The following is a 20,583-nucleotide window of genomic DNA, read 5'->3' as shown; positions in this document are numbered from 1 at the left end:
AAAGCCTGGACCGAATAAACACGGCCTGCTTCAGTTCACCACCTTGGCTCTCTTTTTCTCTCTCGGGCATATGGCTTGATATACGTGGGCGGGTTCAGACAGAGGACAACGTGTTTGTCTCGTCTTAAAGGTACTGGACACATTTGGTAATTGTCAAAGACCGGTATTATCACTTGGTGTATCCCAACATATGCATAAAATAGCAAATCTGTGAAAATTTTGACTCAAACTCAACTGCTTGGTCATCAAAGTTGTAAGATAATATTGATTGAAAAAAAAAAAAAACCTTGTTGCAAAAATTTGAGTGCTTTCAGATGGCTGCAAAAATAAGCCTTTCAATACTTGAGTAAGGAATTACCTCTTTCTCGAAAATACGTTACTCAGAGGTAGCCGTTTCTCACAATGTGTTATACTATCAACAGCTCTCCATTGCTCGTTACCAAGTAAGTTTTTATGCTAACAATTATTTTGAGTAATTACCAATAGTGTCCAGTTCCTTTAAAGTGTGCTCTACCCACGGCCTGTTTAGCTACTAGAAACCTTATTGGCTTTCCTCTAGAATAGTTGAGGAGAATTTAGAAAGTGGTTCATGTTTCTGGAATGGACTGGTGCCTGGTCAAGCAGATGATATGGCCCTGTGGTGGCCTGGACTTGTAACTCTGTTGTGTAGGTAATGGTGGCCCAAGGCTGTGAGGGACATGCACTTTCTGGTCGGTTCATAGTGTACCGGTAATGTGCATACATTTAGACGGTGTTCTTGCTACTGAAATGGTTTCACATATATACCTGACAGTGTAAATTATTGGGCTTTTGTTTACATTTTCTCTGGTCGCTTTTTGTTTGTTTTTGCATTTGGAACCTAAACTGGCCAGCATTTTGAGCTTTTTCAAAACTCTGTATCAGGATAATTAGTCTTTCACACCAAACAAAATGTATCAGGCTGATTTGTGTTGCCTTGGTACAGCCCAAAGTCAGTAGCATTTCTTTGAGTGATAATGCCCGCTCATGATAATGTATGTATTATGGGTTGTACATGTACTATTTATGACACTTTTTGAGTTATGTATAAAATATCGTACAAAACGATAATGGCACTTTTGAAATACATAAAATAGATCGTACATACACTATAACCTTAACACTGTAAGAAGTTAAAAATAAGCATTTGTTGTACAAGCGTTTTAATACAGGCTCATGTGTGAGCTTATTGAAGTGAATAACGCAGTCATGCACACACTACAGACTAGTAATCATCTTCTACAGTCAAATTTCCACTGTGTGCCCCCACTGCATTTTGAGATTGCTACAATGCTAGTGACATTTAAGAGTTGCCTCCTACTGACATTGAGGGGACGAAAAAATGGGCTTTGTTAAAAAATTAAAAAATGGACTGGTGCCGATGATGCAGTGATGCACATCACAGTAATCATCATTATACCCTCAGGGAGCTAAACAAAAAATGTCCAGGATGGAAAAAGAAGGCCCTTCAAGGCGGCAGGAGATATCTCAAATCAATACATCGTTGGCGATGTTTTCTTGGGTTGCGACGTTTTCTTGGTTTGCAACGTTTTCTGGGTTAGCGATGTTTTCTGGGTAAGCGATGTTTTTCTTGGTTTTCGATGTTTTCTGGGTGTGCAATGTTTTCTGGGTTTGCAATGTTTTCTTGGTTTTGCGACGTTTTCTGGGTTAGCGATGTTTTCTGGGTTAGCGATGTTTTCTTGGTTTTCGATGTTTTCTTGGTTTGGGATGTTTTCTGGGTTTTGCGAGGTTTTCTGGGTTATCGATTATTCTGGATTAGCGATGTTTTTTTGGTTTGCGATGTTTTCTGGGTTTGCCTAGCCACAACTAGAGTCCCATGATTGTTGACATAGTTTGCTCATTGTCTACATCCCTTTATCAATTGATCACAGGATGTGAATCCGCTACAATGTTGTGCCAAGGAAATATTAACAAGAGTTTTATTGCATTGACTTCCTTTGAGTGGGCTGCTGAGGAATCATTTGGATTATACACCATTGTATAGTGACCTGAAAAACAAATATTGAACTCTTGGTACATGAGTCAGAGATAGTTTTTACTGATAGCGTCACTAAAAATGTGTCTGTTTGAAGCTTCATCTAATAATATTGTGTCTCCAAGTGTTGGATATCATTTAAAAGCTCTCATGGGGCCAGTGATACTCCTTTAGAGAAATTTGTAAATTTGTCCTGCAAACTTTTCTATTCATCACAAATACACGGTTTGACAAGACTGAATTGAACTTCCACCAGACAAAAACTAAACGGTACATCATTCAGAATCAGAGCAGTTTACTCATTACTGGTTTTATACCAAAGACTGGGCAAGCAATGTTGATAATGATAGAGTTTCAGTTTACAACTTTATCATGCAGACAAACAAAGTACAATATTTCAGCCGTTTCATGGCTCAAAAAGGAATGCAGATCTGGTTTACTAGATCAATAAATTTTGCTGACACAACTTTAAAAAACGACATAGAAAATAATTGGCATAGTTAGTCTGCGACTGTTTGAAACCTTGCAGCTTTCTGTATGCTAGCAGTGTGAGAGGTTCCTTCTTGTCATTATACAAGATGCTTTATGTAGGAACAGTGCCATCTTAAGACAGCTGATATTAATCAAGGTCTTATCGGCAGGCAAGATGTAGCAAGAAGAAGAGGAGCTACCCTCTAATCATCCTCTCTCTACTACCCCTGAGCAATCTGCCCCTCCAATTAGGGAGATTGAGAAAGGAGGGTCTGGATAGTGTGTTCTTGTTTGATCAAAAAGCAATCTTAGATGGTGTTCTAGACACCTGAATGTTCCTTGAAAATAAACCAATCTTTCCATATTCGGATGATTTTTGTTTTTTTAAAGAAAGATCTCCCTGATTTTAGGCCTTGTACTGTACTTTCCGGAGGCAACGAATGCGATTGCCTCCATGCCCCATCGTCATTGCCCTGGGGCCCCTGAAATGCTCCAAAGTTACAATTGCCTCATAGCCGGTTGCCCTTTACCAGAGGAGAACATGCCTTGGTGCCCTTGCCCTGTCAAAAATGAAGCATACACGCCTGTGATTTGTTGTACAAAGTCTCCCTGATTGCAAAATGCAAATTTTTGCAGCTCTGGGATTCCAGAAAGATGTTGGGGTGAGAGGGAGAGGTAGATTTAAGTACTTAGCCAAATTCGTCCCATGTTCACCCATTGGGCCAGATCGATTCACCCATTCTTGGTTGCTCCTCAAGAGGAAGGTGTTTGCACAAACAGGTCATTACTTGTAAGATGTCTAATGCATACACAATTTTTTTTCTGAGCCACCTGTGAATATTCCAACATGCCTAATTACCTCTCCAGTCCAGTGTGGCCATATGTGCTGACAATAATAGCGCTCATTCCTAGCAGTTTTGAAACTCATGGGTATCCGTGGATCATCAAGTCTGCAGATCTGTGATATATGTATGTTTGTGATTTGAGCAATCGTGCATAGTGATTTCGTGGCTGAAAATTGCTTTTGATTCCATTCGGTGAATAAACCACCTTTCCAAATGAAAAACTGTCCTGGAATTACAACAAGGGCATGGCCTCTGTTGCCCCTACTATTGGCAGTGGTGCCCTGTCAAGGATGAAATTCCAGGCCTGATTAGAGAAAAAATATTTGAGGTTCAACAAAAAGATCCGGCAAGGCAAGGCCACTTTTAACTTCGGCAAAGAAAAACCTTATTTTTCTCTCATTTGACTGTATGGAATTGACAGCTGAAATTTTTCAATTACTTTAAAAAAAACTTGTGAATTGACATTTGGTAGTCTTTCCTTTGTGAGGCGCACCTCATCACACAGGGGCATCTTGTATTGGAGCATTTGAAAGGGCACCAAGGCAATGACCTGGGAGTCATAGAGGCACTTGCCTCTGTGAAGCACAAGGCCTGACTTTCGGAGAGGTTTATCCATAAAGGATCGTCACAGGATGAAGAAAGTAGTCTCGTTTAGTGTGGTTGTTAATATCCACATGGGGAGTTTTACTTCTCATCTCCGGGCGTCGACATGATGAATATAATCTCATCTGGTTGTCCGTCCTCCCCATCTCGTTTGTTTCATTTAGTCTCAAATATCGTCTCTGTCAGCATCAATTTGGGCCACTGTTGCTTCAATAGCCGGCCGCTGCTCTTCTCTTTCCAGTGGGAGTAACTGAGATCTTTATTCAGGTGTGATATTTCTCCCTCTTTCAGTCTTGATTAAGCTTGGGCGATACCACGATATTATCGAATATCGCGATACTAATTTGGAAACGATATCGATATCGGATCGATTTTGTATTAATCAAAATATCGGTAAATCGCGATATCGACTAAGTATCGCGATGTATTTCCTAGCCGAGACGTCTTGCGACAATAAATCTCATAGTGGAGATAATCTTACATCATCACTAAAGAGCTGCGAGTCACCTGCGGTCTGTGACAGTCACAGACGCAACCGCAAGATTCCTTTTCTGTTGTTAGGTTAATTTGTTTAGGTCCTATTCTCTGGTTAACTAAATAAAAAAATCAAAATCAGAAATGGTGTATCGGGTATTGTAATTACTCGGATGGTTGACTCTCATTGTAACTTCTAACTAAAAGCCCTACATTTACACAATGCACTTGAAATAATTGCAGTCTGGCAAACAGTGTCCATGATGGGTACACATGTAAATTCAATCAATTAAATATAATTGGTTGGATTATTAACTACATGTACAAGGCATCTGTGGGCAGGCTATCCACTATGGTAATCGGACAGCCATTCGTTGTTGCTGCATCCCACAGTCAACATTCTTAGAAATTACCACAAGACTGTTGGGGTCGAACAAGGCCTGCCTAGATCCGCTAAGCGAGATTGATACCTCTCGGTGGCATTTTCCTCACATCTCTGAGACACTGATCCTGGCCACTCCTTTTGAGTGTCAATTATCTTGGAGTTAGTTGAAGTGATTAAGAAATGTTATCTTATTTTATCATCTTCAGCCATTTATCAATTATGAAACAACTTTCATCTGTTGTTGAACTTTTATTTATATTGAATCATTTCATTATGAACACATATAAAGAATTTATAAGCTTTTTACATTTTAGGCTATTAAATTATTTGGGGTCAATCATATCCCATCTTATGAAGCTAAATGCAGATTAGTTTTTCCCAAATGTGTGAACAAAATACCGTAAGCTGATAAAAATGTGAATTCTACATTATGTCTTGTGTAAATCTGAACTAATACAGAACCATTCTTTGCTTCATTTCATTGAACCATTCCCCTCCACAATCATCATCACCATTTCTACTTCTTTACACATTTCAATTCATCCTCAGCGCACATGTTTTTTAATCTCACCATCAACATTAGAATAATAATATCACCCGAGGACACTCCTTCCATACCTAGATTAAAGTCTGCAAGACTGCAAGGGAACATTTCTCTCACAAACAGAAAAACATCTCTTCTCTCAACCCCCCCCCCCCCTCCTTAATATCTCTGTGCGTATAAACACACAACCCGTGTCTTAAAACCTGCCTTCTCTTCTGTGTATAAACCGTGGGGATAGTCCGTGCTTGGGGTGGGATCTCGGCTGGCTAGTTAGTCCGCATTTCCCAATGAGTTTGATTGTCTGGGCTGGAGTGGGATGCCTTTAAGGTATCGGTGTCTATACAGACGAAGCGCAGGTGTAGCGGCTGGAAATGGTATGGATTCAAGCAGCCTAACTGACACTCCTCGGATAGCTCGTATGGCAATAACATCCATTTCCCAATCACTATGGATTCTTTTATCGGATTCTCCCTTAGTGAGATCATCTTCAAAGTTGTTTTGTTTATACATGTTTATATCTTTACAGATCAGCATGAGAAATAGACGGGATATATTTTCAATTTTTTTTTAACCTGTTGAATTTGTGTTGACAAAATCATCTTACTGACAGATGTGTGGGTTTTGTCTTGGGCAGTGGAGCTTGCATACTTGTAACTTGATAATTTTTCTCAGTTCTCACATTATTAGTAGATCATATTTTTAATTATCTCAGTATGACCATACTGTATGTTTTTGAGTTGGGGATCTTGCATCTTGGAGCACAAAGCTCACCATATGTAATATATCTGCCTAGAATTGAAACTTATGTAACACAGTGTGTATTTTTCGGGCCTTGCTATTAGTTTTTTATTTTAGCCCCTCTCTTCCCACTATTACACACTCAATTAAAAATAATAACAACAACCCCCATGTACATTAACATTTTTTAAGGTGAAAAAAAAAAAATCATTTCAAATTTTGTTTTTCTTTTGTAACAAATCTTTAGACCAGGTAAGATTCCAGATCAATAATTCGCTGTGCGCATCTTTAAGATCTCCCTTCTCTTAATGAAATTTCATGTCAATTTAAAAAATTGTTTTGCAAGAACCCAGAGCTCCTGAATGTACTCAAGTCGGGGTAAATGATTGTGGGCTTTGGCCAGAGTACGTGATTAGGCTTGATAGAGAAGTTCTTCTTGTACACTCAGTGGCGAGTCGTCGGTGTTGAAGTCCGACAAGATGCCCCCCGCTGGGTCTGTAGCTTCTTAATGAATATCCACCATGCGGGAGTGGGTGAATCGAGTTATTACTTTTCATACAGAGAGACAGCCTGGTGACAATCATGGGAGTTGATTTGATTGTTTGCGCTCAATTAAGTTTTCATTAGCTATCTAAGCATTAGTTTTAAATGGAAAGAAGATTGCTGTTGGTAATTGAACCATTGTTTTTGAGATGCACTATTCAGAATTGAGATGTAGATATTGTGTTTATTGATCAAATCTGTTTATCAGGATCAAGTGATCATGGAAATAGTTTCTATTTTCAAAGAAGGAAATTGTTTTAAGGAAATATATAAATAAACCCTAAGTAAGTCTTTTAAAAAAAAAACTGAAGATTTCATCCGCTTGAAATATTCTTGTTATGTGTGCACATTTTTTGTTGTGAGAGTGCCTTCTGCACACTAGGTCTACACACATTGTTTGAGCAGCAATTAACTCTGTTTTGCCATCCTACGTGTATGTGCATGTTTGATTGAAAATGCCTGGGGATATTTCATTGTTTCCACTATCCAGACAATGCCAGAGCTGTCTGATTCTCCGGGAGAATTAAAGTGGCAAGTCTAGACACGTTGAATTCTTAAGCGGTGAAAATGTCGGGATGGCAGCCCGAACGTCAATAATTTTGGAGGTGAAACGCAGGTGATGAAAGAACATGAAGTATGAGTCGACCGCCGTCAATGAAGCGGTTGCCGTCTTGGCTTTTGTCTGCTGAAGTCCATAAAAGAGAAACTTTTGAACGGGAAAGGTCATTTTCATTTCGCAAAGGGCACTTTCGTTGGAAAATCTTAAAGTCAATGGGAAACTTTTGAAGGGGCACCAAGGTCAAGATAGGGGGCAAGCGTTCCCGTTTAATTCCCTTCCTGTTTAGTGTTTTACAGCGTGAATATTGCCAAATTGTTGTGTCAAAAGCTTTCGCCTCTTATTAAACAGTAATTTGATGGATTTATTAGGATTGCCAAGTGATTTGGAAATAATTCTTTTGCAAACATTAATATCAGCAGCCGTGGCCTTTTCTTCTCTCAGGTGTCGATTTCTCAAGGTGTTTTCTTAACATATTGATTTTTATCCTCAAATATCTTACGCTACATTTAATTTTCAACATGTAGCTTTTTGCATTGGCAAATATTGCATGGCGCTTTTATAATCGCACTTCAAATTAGTTGTTCATTAAAAGCTTGCTTGGAAGTAGGTGAAGTCTTAAACTCAATGTTATTTATACTTAGCTGTGCTTCAAGTATGGGGGTAATATACTGAAAACCGCAGGATTTGTAGCTCATAATTTTGACTGGACCAGAATTTGAGTCATGGGACCAGGCTCAATCTTAGAAAAGACGCAAGAAGACCGGAATCAAAATGACAACAGCCTAAATATAATTTAGTTTAGATAAGCGACCATTTATCTTATTTTGCTTAATTAGAAAATAGACTACTTTTATTTATAATACACTAATTGCATTAATATCAACATGTAGGCGAATCTAATAATAACGGAACTAACATTTGAAAAAAATGTTGATGATAATAATTTGAGCTGATGACAGTGACATCCACCTCCCATGTTGATTCGTCTCCTTGGCTAACATTACACATTGTAAACCGAGTCCCCCTGTATGGCGGATTATATTTTTGGATCATGTTCCTTAACCCAAGCTTGACACAGATACGGAGCTGCTGGCGTGGAGTTTATCGGTGTCCATGAAGGAGAGAGTGCAGTGTGGCAGCTTTTCTTCCTCCCTGAGCAGGTAGGTGTTGAGAGGATCTTGTGTCTTCCAAGATCAATAGACCATCAGGAATAATTCCTAGGTTTTTTTTCAATGAGTGGACTCATTTCTATATATAGTTTTAAAAAAAAACTTACAACCAAACTGTGAACATTTCCACAAATTGGACGGCTAAATTGTATTAGATCTTATGTCTCCCAAGATCAATAAACCATCAAAGGAATAATTCTGATGTTTTTTTTCAAAGAGTAAACTCTTTCAATATGCTCTAGTTTAGAAAAAACCCACCATACAACCAACCTGTGAACATGGTGAACATTTCCACCACTAATTTTACGGTTACATTGTATTAGATCTTATGTCTCCCAAGATCTTATGTCTCCCAAGATCTTATGTCTCCCAAGATCAATGAACCATCAAAGGAGTAATTCATACGAGTAAACTCTTTCCTATCCTCTAGTTTAAAAAACAAAACGCCATACAACGAACCTGTGAAAATTTCCATAAATTTGACGGCTAAATTGTATTAGATCTATCGCTCCCAAGATCAATAAACCATCAAAGGAATAATTCTGATGTTTTGGCAAAGAGTAAACTCATTCATATCCTCTAGTAAAAAAAAAAGAAAAAAAAAAAGACAACAAACCTGTGAACATTTCCACAATTTGACGGTCACATTGTGTTGGCAATTAAGGTAAAAAAGAGAAACTGTTTCTTCTTTGTGTAAAAGGCATAATATTCTTCCTACTTAAGACTGATTTTTTATTGTTTGCCCCTTTGGAAAAATCAGAAATAGCCTGAAAAGTCTAGATTAAACCCTATGTAGTTCACTGTTTTATAAGGATCAAATATTTTTGGACTGCAGCTAACAGTAACCTTCTGGGCGTCTTTAAATGCAATCTTGTGACTTTGACAGTATTTCAGATGGGAACATAGCCCTGGAAGATTGACACGTACATGTATGCATACTGCTAGTGCTACATGTTGAGTGTGAAGACTTTTTAAAATCAAAACTACAATCAAATTCTTTTGGAATATATCACTCAAAATCAATATACCTAGACTGACTTTACATGACGCATGAAGTGATCATCAAATGTTTGTTTGGTGAATTTAGGGTGGATTTGTTTTACCCAATCGTAGAGCTGGGAAAATTGTGTCGGTGAGAAGTGTTGCTTGTGATTGCCGTGGTCTAGTCACGCTTGTTGTTGTTGCGAAGGAGTCAAATCCGGTTTAGTTTATACTTGGATAAAATAACCACCTGCTCAAATAGGAAGCTTGTAAGGGAGGCAGTAAATAAAATACAATCTGGATCTCAACTTTTTTGAGAGAGTATAGGCCTAAATAGATACACTAATGTTTTGAAGTTCTTAACCAAACCAATAATGTATGAATATTTTAGAACATCATCTTGGTTGCATTGTTTCCAGGTTTGAAATTTCTATTTAAAAGCCAATAACCACTTGCTCGAATAGGAAGCTTTTCAAGGGAGGCAGTAAGACTAATACAACTGGGTCTCTACATTTTTGAGAGTATAAAAAAAAGACGCTTTTTGTTTTTGAAGTTCAAAACAGAACCAGTTTTGTATAAATATCTTAAGACATCATCTTGGTTCCACAGTTTCCATAATTGAAAGCAATATTTCAAAAGCCATTTTATATTTTGCTGCCTGCATCTCACACCAAAAAATACAAGCCAGTGAACACCGATCCACTGAATTCTGTGCATGTGTTGTCTGTCACATGGCATTCTTGCGCTATGTGGACAGTTTGTGTGTTGCAAACTGAACGTCTGGACATTCAAGACTCTTTCAATATTTGGTCGAAGCGAGCAATTCAATCTTGAAGGAGTTGCTCAGATTCCAGCATCAACAGTCAAAATAGTCTTGGTGCAAGACAGTGTTATCAACTATCCTGATCCAATTCTCCTTGCCGCACACTTTACTATCAAACTGCAGCGTGCGCTGTTGGAAACTTCCAAGAGCAGGGGTCGAAATTGAGGGAACTTTCATGGTAGTCAGCAGGGCTAGTCATCCAGAATTTTTAGTAGTCGTGATGAGATTTTGGTAGCCCGAAAAATACATTGAAGTCTTGAGTCACGGCACACTCAAAACGGACTCGCAGCTTACAGAAACAACTTCTATCAATGGGATAGTCGCGACGTTTGTGCTCATTAAGTGTATGGGGCCTATGGGTTTTACCATCTCAACAAGAACGTCTTGTGAAGTCAATGCTGAGATAAGAGCACAATGAACCTCAGCAAAGGCCACAAGTGCAGATGGAGAGCCATCCGTCGCAGACACAACAAGAGTGACCCACTTCTTCCAGTTTCATATTTACACAATTTTCTTGACTCTTATAGGAAACTTGCCACAGGGGCTGAAGTACATGGTACTGTTTCAAAAAAGGGTGACATTTTTATCAGAGTGTTGGGTTGTTCTATATACAAACTGAAACCCAAGTGCAGCGGCACTTACATGTAGCTTTTGAGGAGCAATTAGACCAAGGCTGAGAGGTACTTGTATTACAGAAGCTTCTTGGATACCTCTGGTGTTAACTTTGTGACCCTAAAGGGTGTGCACATTTGCCCTCTCAGATTGAAAAATGAGAGTTGTACACATGGATATTTAGTCAATGCTTGAATGATAAAACAAATCTTTCTTTTGGCTGGAGAAGATTGGCAAAGAGGAAACAAAACTTGTGTTATAGCGCTAAAAATAGGCCTACCACATGTTACAGGTTCATGTGTAAAGTGCCATTTTGATAGTGTTACAACAAGTGCTGCCTGTGTTTAATATGACCACAGGTGGTTTAGGCATTGAACTATTTACAGAGTGCATGATGTGTTATACATGTGTAACTTTCAGCGGTGGCTTATTGACTGGAATTGGGAGGAAATCTCTTGGAACCAGTGTTGATTTTACAGGATGGACCAAAATGGGTCACAAGAAGCTCACCAACAATTTGAGAGATATAACTTGAATCACATGGTTGAAGGGGGTCATAGAGAGGACTTGAACAAGTGAGTCCTCACTCAGGCCTTGAATTCACCCACAGCAGTTGCAGTGGTGCCCGTTGCTTTTGCTATGGTGCCCTGTTGCAAAGTTCCAATACAAGTTGACATTTTCCTCGTAGAGGTGCCCCTTACATGCTGTGCCCCTTCAAGAGGGAAGTTCAAGGCCTGCTCACTCTAGGTATAGACAGTATTGAATATGACGTCACCGCTCAAATATCTGCCCTACAACATGGCAACAGAGGAAGGCCAAAGGCGAGGTGGACAGATAACATTCGTGCACTTAATGGGGGGAGTCTGTATGGCCTGAGGAAGACCGCACTGGACAGGGACGCGTGGAAGGAATTCACTTCTCGGATCACCACGGGACAGCTGACACCCTAATGGACTAAAGAAGAAGACAACATGGCGTCTGTGCGTGCGTGTGTGTGTGCATGTGTCGTAGAAATCAAACTGGGAATGCTGCGTGTTTTGGTAGCTTTATTGGTATACGCGTTTGGACGCGCATACGGTTTGTCCTACAAGATGGCGACTTTCATAGCAAAAAAGGGGGTTATTCAATACGGTCTATTGTGTACATGTAGATGGATCACCAGCTAACACAGCTAGTCAAAAATATATTTCCTTACACATTCAAAGGACGTATACTACACTAATTTTCTGGTTATCATGATGACTCCCACTGTCTGGTTCTTGAACCAACCGTACTACATGTATCTATGAGATACCAAAGGAACCGTTATGTACTATTCTGTTGGCAACCAACTGCAGTACACGCGACAGGACTATTTTGGTAGCACATGAGTAATTTTTCAATCATGCACCCAAAAATATGTGAACATTCAAATGTGAATGGATTCTCTTCTTGGAGATTGGTTGCCTGTAATTTGCCTAGAGTGAGGTGATCCTTATGATGAGTTTTATGGTTTTAGTTATCATCTTAGCTAAGGTTGTTGTCTACAGGTTTTCATCCTTTTGTTGTTTCTCATTGTGTCCATAGGGCCGCATCATCAGCCTGCTCCAAGACAACAGTCTGCACCTGTGGGAGGTGAACATCAAGGATGGAAACTCAGTCCTTGAAGAAGTCAAGTCAACCTCCTTGGAAGGAAGGTAAGAAAATGTCACTTAGCCCCAAAAGAGAAATTCCATCAAGTTGAAGGCTGTCCAGTTTTTGTATCGGTTGTTGTTAATGAATAGATGATAACTTTTCTTCGGGATAACGAATGATACATGTAAATGTGTTTTTAATACCCATGCAACAACAGACACATCCCTGCATACAGATGCCAGAGCTGCAAAAATGAAAGAAACGATCTTGCCAGGTTCTGATGAGCAAATTTAATAATCTTACTGATTATGGTAACCTTTTCTTTGTGTTGAATGTAATCCTAAGAATGCCCCCTGATTGGCGGACAAAATCTCCCTGAGTGCAAGATGCAAATGTTGGCAGCTCTGCAATGTATAAACTCAAGCCAGCCACATCTCTTAATCCCATTTAACTTCTTGTCTTACAGACTCAAGAAGATCTCCGTATGCTGTCTATCATCGGACTGCAAGATCCTGTACCTGGGCACGGAGGGTGGTAACATCTACCTGTTGAACGTGGCCACTTTCGACATGGATGAGCTCATCATCTACCAGGACGTCGTCATGCAGAAGTAAGTACAGGGAGAGCACAGGTTGGGGATCCCTTCTCTGGACAGGGTTTCTCCACTAAATGATTCCCTTTTGAAGTCGTGTCCCCCCCCCCCCCCCAATGTACCAAGTGCAAGAAGATTCCTTAGTATGAAGCTGCTAGATCTTTTGAACTCAGTGTCCATGGTTAAGAAGAAAATATAAAAAAGGGGTAAACTTGCGGGTACAATTATGAGCAAGTTCGATCAGCGACCATTTGTCAACCACTAGTCAATGTTCTATGGTTACCTATGCATGAAGTACATCCTGGGTACCAGGTAAAATTGCCCAATGGTCGACAATAGTCAACTTTAGTCCCTTGATCGAACTATACTTATTAACTGTTACCTTCTTGCTAAAAGAAATAGGACATGGCAGACTCTGTTGACAACAGTCTCATCAGAATTAGCGAAACTTTAGTCCGTTTTCCAACATCCAGACGACAGTTGAGTTTTCCTTCATTCACAGTTCTAGAGTGCAAACCTCCCTGGAGCTTGCTGACCATTTTTCAGACAAAAGCTATAAATCCGCCGTTAGTGTCATGTATGGATTTTAACGCATGATCAACACTCGACTACGAGTAGCCTAACTACAAGTTGTAAACGCAAAGTGCACGACTGACAAACGTAGAATCGATGCAGACCTTCTTGCTCATAGGGTTTTTGTACTTTCTGCCCTCATATTCTTTTGCTGAAAGTCTCTTCATAGTGAGGATGTCTTTTTCCCTCATTTGAAATTAACTTGCCTTTCTCGGAAAAATTTTGTCAACATTTCTGAGAAAACTCTAGCGGGAATGTCAACATTCTCGCGATACTTCTCGGCAATGATCTTCGAACTGTAAACCCTTATAAAGTACAATGTCGATTCCCTCGCCGGCCAAATTATTAAATCAAATGCAATGGTATTGAGTAGTGAAATAGGAGCACTTTACTTCTGGCTGGTAAAGGTTTTTTCTTATACTGGTGGTGGGTGAATCTAATCTAACACAGTATAGTCATTCTTTTATTTGTCTTTTTAGAAAACAAATCAAATGTGGTGTTTGAATGTTGTCTGTCATGCAAACTCTCTGCAATGGTTTTATTTGGAATGCTGTCTCTTAAAAAAACAAAGTTGATATATTTTTTTTTGCTCTTGCTCTTCTCATCAAAAACAAAAAACGCATCTATAATTTACTATTTTATGACAGGATAGGAGCATACAAGTGCACTACGCCTAACACAACTGGTCAATATTGAACTCTTGACTGCTTCAACTTGCCCAGTTTGTGTCAGCCCTAGTGACATTATGCCTGATACAGCTAGAGTACGGCAACCCAATATTCAGCCTTTTGCTGCCTTCTGTCCACTGTTCATACAAACAGTCTGTTTAGCTTGCTCTAGGTTTCCATAGAAAAGCTGTGCATTGATCTCTCACACTATGGTATTCAGTCAAGGAGTTCAGCCACAAACAAAAATAGAAGAAAACCTAACCGCCAGAAAAAATGAAAGTGGGGTGTTTTTCCCAAGTTTGTTTATGAAGCTCCGCCATGGCTTATATGGGTGACAAAAGAAGAACCCCCAAGCAGTCTATTAAACCTGTATACAATTGGTGTACTACACATTGTCCCATGTTTGGGGGGGGGGGTTACTGTCGTAATTGGTCGAGGTGTGAACTTCATAGTTTGAGTGCCTTGGGTTTCCTACTTTGAGAAATCTCTGTCAAGGTTGATATTTGAGATGCTGGGTCTACAGTGTGGTGAAGCTGTTTTGTATAGCACCTGTATTCATGTCGATCATGACTCATACTCGGGATTTAGTCACCTTCATTCTTATGGCGTCTATGACAGGATCAGAGGAAAACAGATATAAGTGAGAAATTTTCTCTGAGTGGGAGTTTTGTTATAATCGGTGTTGAACATGTGGAAAATGGATGGATTTCTCACACTCTCGCATTTTAAAGTGTTTTTATTTTTTTAATATTACATGAAAGCAGAACATTTGTCTTTATTTTTATACCTTGATATAACTTGTAGCAGTGATGGAGTACAAGTCCGGTAGAAGTTCACTTCAGATTTATTTTGTTACAACGTCCTGGAATACAAGATGACCCATGTGTTTGCTTCGCATAGACTAGGTTTGACAGTGATTGGGGAAGGAAAAAAGTGAATAAATGTGTACCCCAGCATGTACTTTACTAAATGGCGTTTTCTAAACATCGACTCGGGTTGAATTGTTTCTCCAGGTCTGTTTTGGCTTGTGTATTAATCGAGATCCTCCACTGGATGAAAATTTATATAAATTCAGTTGATCTTATGTAGCTGGAGAGAAGTCGTGTGCTCATTGTTACTGGATGACCTTCAGTATATTGTACTGCGCTAACCCATTACAGACCATACATGTAGATGCTGGCTAATCTTACTCTAAAAATAATGAATTGCATGTTGTAATGCAAGTAATGTCATTTAAAGGCAGTGTACACTATTGGTTATTGTCAAAGACTAGTGTTCACAGTTGTTGTATCTCAACATATATGCATAAAATAACAAACCTGTGAAAATTTGAGCTCAATCGGTCGTCGAAGTTGCGAGATATTGATGAAAGAAAAAACACCCTTGTCACACGAAGTTGTGTGCTTTCAGATACTTGATTTCAAGACCTCAAATTCTAAACCTGAGGTCTCGAAATCAAATTAGTAGAAAATTACCTCTTTCTCAAAAACTACGCCACTTCAGAGGGAACTGTTTCTCACAATGTTTTATACTATCAACCTCTCCCCATTACTTGTCACCAAGTCAGGTTTTATGTTAATAATTATTTTGAGTAATTACCAATAGTGTCCACTGCCTTTCAACCATGAAGGAATTTCTTCAGTGTGTATTCTTCCGCAACATAAAATTTTTAAAAACAAGTGAGAATACTGGCCTTAGACAATTACACCAAAGGTGTTCAGTGCCTAAAACATTTTAAGCTGTTTTTTAGAAACGAAAATTCAATTTGCAAATATGGCTTTTTTTTTTAGTTGTCACGTTTCCTGTCATGACTACTACATGTATGTAGTAAATCGCTTCAAAGATGAAATGGACGGACATTGAGTTGATTTGGAAAATACACAATTTAGATATGCAAAAATCCCAGTTCAGTTAATATTATATTTAGCTTCTTTGTATTAGCAGAATGACCACAGCGGATCTATACTGATTTTTCTATAGCATTTTAGCGGCTTCACCATTATCAATAATAGCCTACCCTCAAAGCTATTTCTGTTTTTATTTTGATCAGGCATTATTAAGAAGGTCCCCTGTGACATTTCAGTCTGATTCATCGAATGGTATTAGATGTGGGGGCAAAAGAAGCGACATGTAACTGCCTTCAGAGTTAAGCCTACTTGTCAGTCCAGCCACATCAAACGCTAAATCCCCGGGCGGGGTTTGTATGCAAATGGCGTTCCTTGTGGACACTACCGGAGGCAGTCTTACTGGGGGTAAAAATAGAGGAGAAACAAACAAACTAAAGAAAGAAGAATAGTAATCTAGCAGGTCAGTTGATGCGACTGATCAGTGTGACCTGTTAGTCAGCTTCAAGAATTATGTCAAGATTGGCTTTTAAACGTCAAGGAATATTTTGCACAAGTAACAAGAAATTGAATAGGATGGTGTTGAATTGCTGATATAATATTATCTTGTCAGGGCAGTCTGTTCTAAAAGAAGGTCTAAAGGCTGAGTCACATTGCAGCAATACGAAAAAAACGACGCAATGAGAAAGCAGTCAATTGGTTGAATTGCTCCGTGCAACATTCGCACACACTCATTCAACCAATAGAATGCATTCTCTTTGCGTCGAGATAGCAGTGTGATTCGGCCTATACTGTTACATTTTAAGAGGGAAATCACATTTTTCTGGACTTGAAATTTGTAATACGTCTTCCACTGGTTGTCCCTTCTTCTTTAAAAAAAAAAAAAAAAAAGTACTGCAAAGCCAAACAAAATTAAGATAGATGCCTTTTCTAAATCATATCTCAAATGCACAAAGTCTGTTGTTCACTTGATACATGCAGACCACAGGTTTCTCCCTATTTACTGTCCATTTGCACAACGACCCACAAGTTTCACCTTGACATTTCCATCATCACCTCCAGGCTAGAAAGATGTCAGCTAATAATAATATTAGGAAAAAAACATGTATAAATGCCAACTCACTTGAATTACTTTCACAAAGAATCGTCTTGCATACATTGTCAATGAGATCTACTGAAACGCAGAACAACACGTAGGCGTAATATTTTTCTTTTCCTTTCTACAATCCTGTAAACTGAGACACGCCCAATAGATTCAATCTCAAAACGGTGAATTTACAAACGGGGTATGGATAAAAAGTTAAAGGCAAGTTGTAAGCATATTATTGTTATTTCCAATCCGCAAGTTTTCATCAAGAAAACATGTTTTTGGGGCTGTACATTCATTCTATCGCATTAGACAGTCACATAACTGCGGAAGCACTTAGAATGTAATACAATCCGTTAGTGCACAGACTTGATGAGGTAAGACGAATCAAGAAGTGGCGCACTTTGTCTTAATATGCATTATGCATGCTGATCACTGTGCTCATCAATAATGAAAGAAGATCTAATGATGATGGTGATGATGATGAGGCAGATAGTTGAACATCATCATTACCGTCTCTTCATCTGGCGGAGCAGTCTTGTTATTGGCCTTCCTTAATAACGAGATCGCTTCTTAGTAACATCCCAGTAGCCCCTTCATCCTTGCCCTTCAAGTCTCCTCATTCAGGGGGGGGGGGGCACATTGATGCTTATTTGCCCAGCGCAGTCTCTTCGGGAATAGCGATTTTAGCTGGGAGTAGCTTAGATGGGCAGCAACGAGTGCCCGTATGACTAATGACATCATGTGATAATCAATGGAGGTTGGACATTTATTGGGTGTTGGGCCACTGGGGGGGGGGGGGGGGCTGGGTATGACTGAGTGACTGGAATGAATGTGTTTCTGTTGTGCTGGTGGGCCCGCATTAACCCACGGCACCCACAGCTGTTGCAGCCTGTGCTTTTGCTGTTGTAGCCTTTGCAAAGTTTCAATACAAATTTACATTTTCCCTTTGCCAGAGGAAATTTGCTGTGCCCCTTTAAGAAAGAAGTTCAAGACCTGCTTGTGTGATATGTGGATTTTAACTTGCTGATGCATGTGCTTAGAGTTGATGATTTAAACTTGAACAGTCATCCAAACATACTGTAGCCCCCCAAAAAAAAAAAAAAAAAATATATATATATATATATAAATAAATAAATAAATAAATAAATAAAATAAAAATTCTTCATCAAAACTTGGATGAGAAATGGCAGACTATTACAAATTCAGACCTTTCAAAGTCTGCTTAGTAAAAAAAACTAAAATTGTACTTTTCTTAAAATAAGTTTAGTTATGTTCTTTGATCTACATGTTTTTAAGCTCTGCAGAGGGTTTCCGAAAGCTCCTTGGAATCTACATGTACACACATGTATAACTCCAGGGGGATACCAAAAGGATTGAAATGCCATCATTTCATGTACTTTCTAAGAAACTGGAAAATTACGCTACTTCAGAGGGAGCCGTTTCTTAGTGTGTTTTATACTACCAACATCTCTCTATTACCCGTTTCCAAGTAACGTTTTATGCTAAACATTATTTTGAGTAATTACCAATAGTGGCCACTGCCTTTAACACTCTTACACAGCAGTGACTCTCTCGTCTTTTATAATGACACTCAAAAGCCAATAAACTAATTTCAGCGCATTAAAATACACTTGAATACTTCATTGTTACTAGTATTTTTTCACACAGGGATCCTGTTCATCCTCATCGTTATTATTGTTTTTACATGAATCATCTATGATTTGTGAATGAATATTAAATAAGCACAGACGCTCATGTAACATTACACATGCAAGAAGCTTTAAACAGTTTTCATCTGCTAAGCCATGCATGCGGCTGTTTTATATTTTACATAATAGCCACCTTTAGACCTACTGAGGTGTGAGGAAGGAGAGAGAATCACGCCCGGTCTGGCCAGACTTGTTATCATTACGCCAGATTTTTTTTTCTGTTTCTTTTCTTCTCGTCATTTATTTAATGTTTGTTTGTTGTAGGGTTTGTGTAGGGACTATTGGTGTTTTTGAAGGGTGGTTTACCAGAAAGTACCAGGGATGTGTCGACTGTCGGTCCGTAATCTGAACAGTGTGACATCATGTGCATTATATGAGTCGATTTTGGCTCGATTGAAGAGTTCAAATTGACTTGAGCCCCTTTCATACGTCTGTACGAGAGCAATTTAGCAAGGGTCCCTTGCTAACTTGTAGCTCAGTTGTAAAGATTTTACAAAATGTAGGCCTACCTCATGTGAAAGGTTAACCATTTTTTCTACTGTCCAAGTTCTCATGCAAAATCTTGTCAAACATTGTCAAAGATTTTACAACTAAGCTAAAATTAAGCAAGGGACCCAAGTGAAATTGCTGTCGTGTGAATAGCACTTTGGAATTCATGTTCAATGATGTGAATATTGTCAATGGAATTAAATTCCGGGGAAGGATTCTTTTTGTCTGCAGCCTTAATCTATGTATTGATTTTTATCCCGATATCAAAAGTGACAATTGTTGGATGAGACAGAGAACAATTAGTCACAAAGGATTATTGATTGGGCTCTGTCTGGTAATTTTTTTGTTTTTATTGAATTTTTGTATGGCAGTTTTTACACTCAGTGACTCTGCTTGTTTGCAGCCAATTACTTAACCTTAAAAAAAGTCTCTGTAGGGAATGTTGGCTGGTAGTTTGTCGTGGACAGGCATGATATTTGTATGTTATTTTTGTTTTGCCTTAAAAATATCAGCAATATTGCTATTAAATAGCCTGACAGGCCTATCAAAACCTATACCATAATGATGTTCAAGTTTATGCCAGTTTTTGCCTGCAAAAATTAGTCATAGATGTGAAATTTCAGACGTTATCTGAATTCAGACTTTTTGATCTATATTTTGGGGGTTGAACAAAGAATTGACTAGAGTGGGATTCGAACCAACGACCTCCGGATTAACGTGCCGGCGCTCTACCAACTGAGCTATCTAGCCCTATAATGGCGGTGTCCGCTATTTTGTCAATATCTTTGTTCGGGGTGGCTTATATCTATAAAGTAAAACAAATGAGGGGGGGGGGGGGGGGGAGTGCTTTTGATACACTTCTTGAGTACTGAGGATAACATTTGCTTTGGAATCTGTCACCCAGAGAGTTACAAACATTCTGAAATGCCTTCATTTCAAAAGTTTCTGGTTTCATACCCCTTTTTCAGCAAAGACTCTTTTCTGTTGAATGTTCAAAGTGAATTTTTAGGAAAAAAAGCAAATTTATATGTTTTAAAATTAATTGATAAATTATTTCTGCAATATGCATGTCATCTAATTGTATAAACTTATGGCTGCCAGTACATACATTTACTCATACATGTACACTGACATTATCCTCTTAGAAAATAAAAATAAAAGGTGAATTTTTTATTTTCCCCCTTCTTTCTTCTAAAAATATTAACAATAAACAAATTACAAGTTTTTTTCTTCCCATTTCGTT

General features: G+C 38.8%; 1 protein-coding gene across 6 annotated transcripts in view; it reads left to right on the top strand.

The window, feature by feature from the left end:
- The window catches only part of LOC117292477 (LLGL scribble cell polarity complex component 2-like), a 101,843-nt gene that overhangs the window by 33,167 nt on the left and 48,093 nt on the right, over positions 1-20,583 (top strand). For all 6 annotated transcript variants that reach the window (XM_033774527.1, XM_033774528.1, XM_033774529.1 and 3 more), the window contains exons 4-6: positions 8,255-8,336; positions 12,328-12,437; positions 12,842-12,985. In XM_033774527.1, the coding sequence (XP_033630418.1) occupies positions 8,255-8,336; positions 12,328-12,437; positions 12,842-12,985 (336 nt within the window). The remainder of the gene's footprint in view (positions 1-8,254; positions 8,337-12,327; positions 12,438-12,841; positions 12,986-20,583) is intronic.

Source organism: Asterias rubens, chromosome 7, assembly GCF_902459465.1.
Source record: "Asterias rubens chromosome 7, eAstRub1.3, whole genome shotgun sequence".
In the NCBI taxonomy this organism is placed as follows: domain Eukaryota; kingdom Metazoa; phylum Echinodermata; class Asteroidea; order Forcipulatida; family Asteriidae; genus Asterias; species Asterias rubens.
The sequence above is the reverse complement of the archived record's forward strand: the minus strand, read 5'-3'. Positions and strand labels throughout refer to the sequence as shown.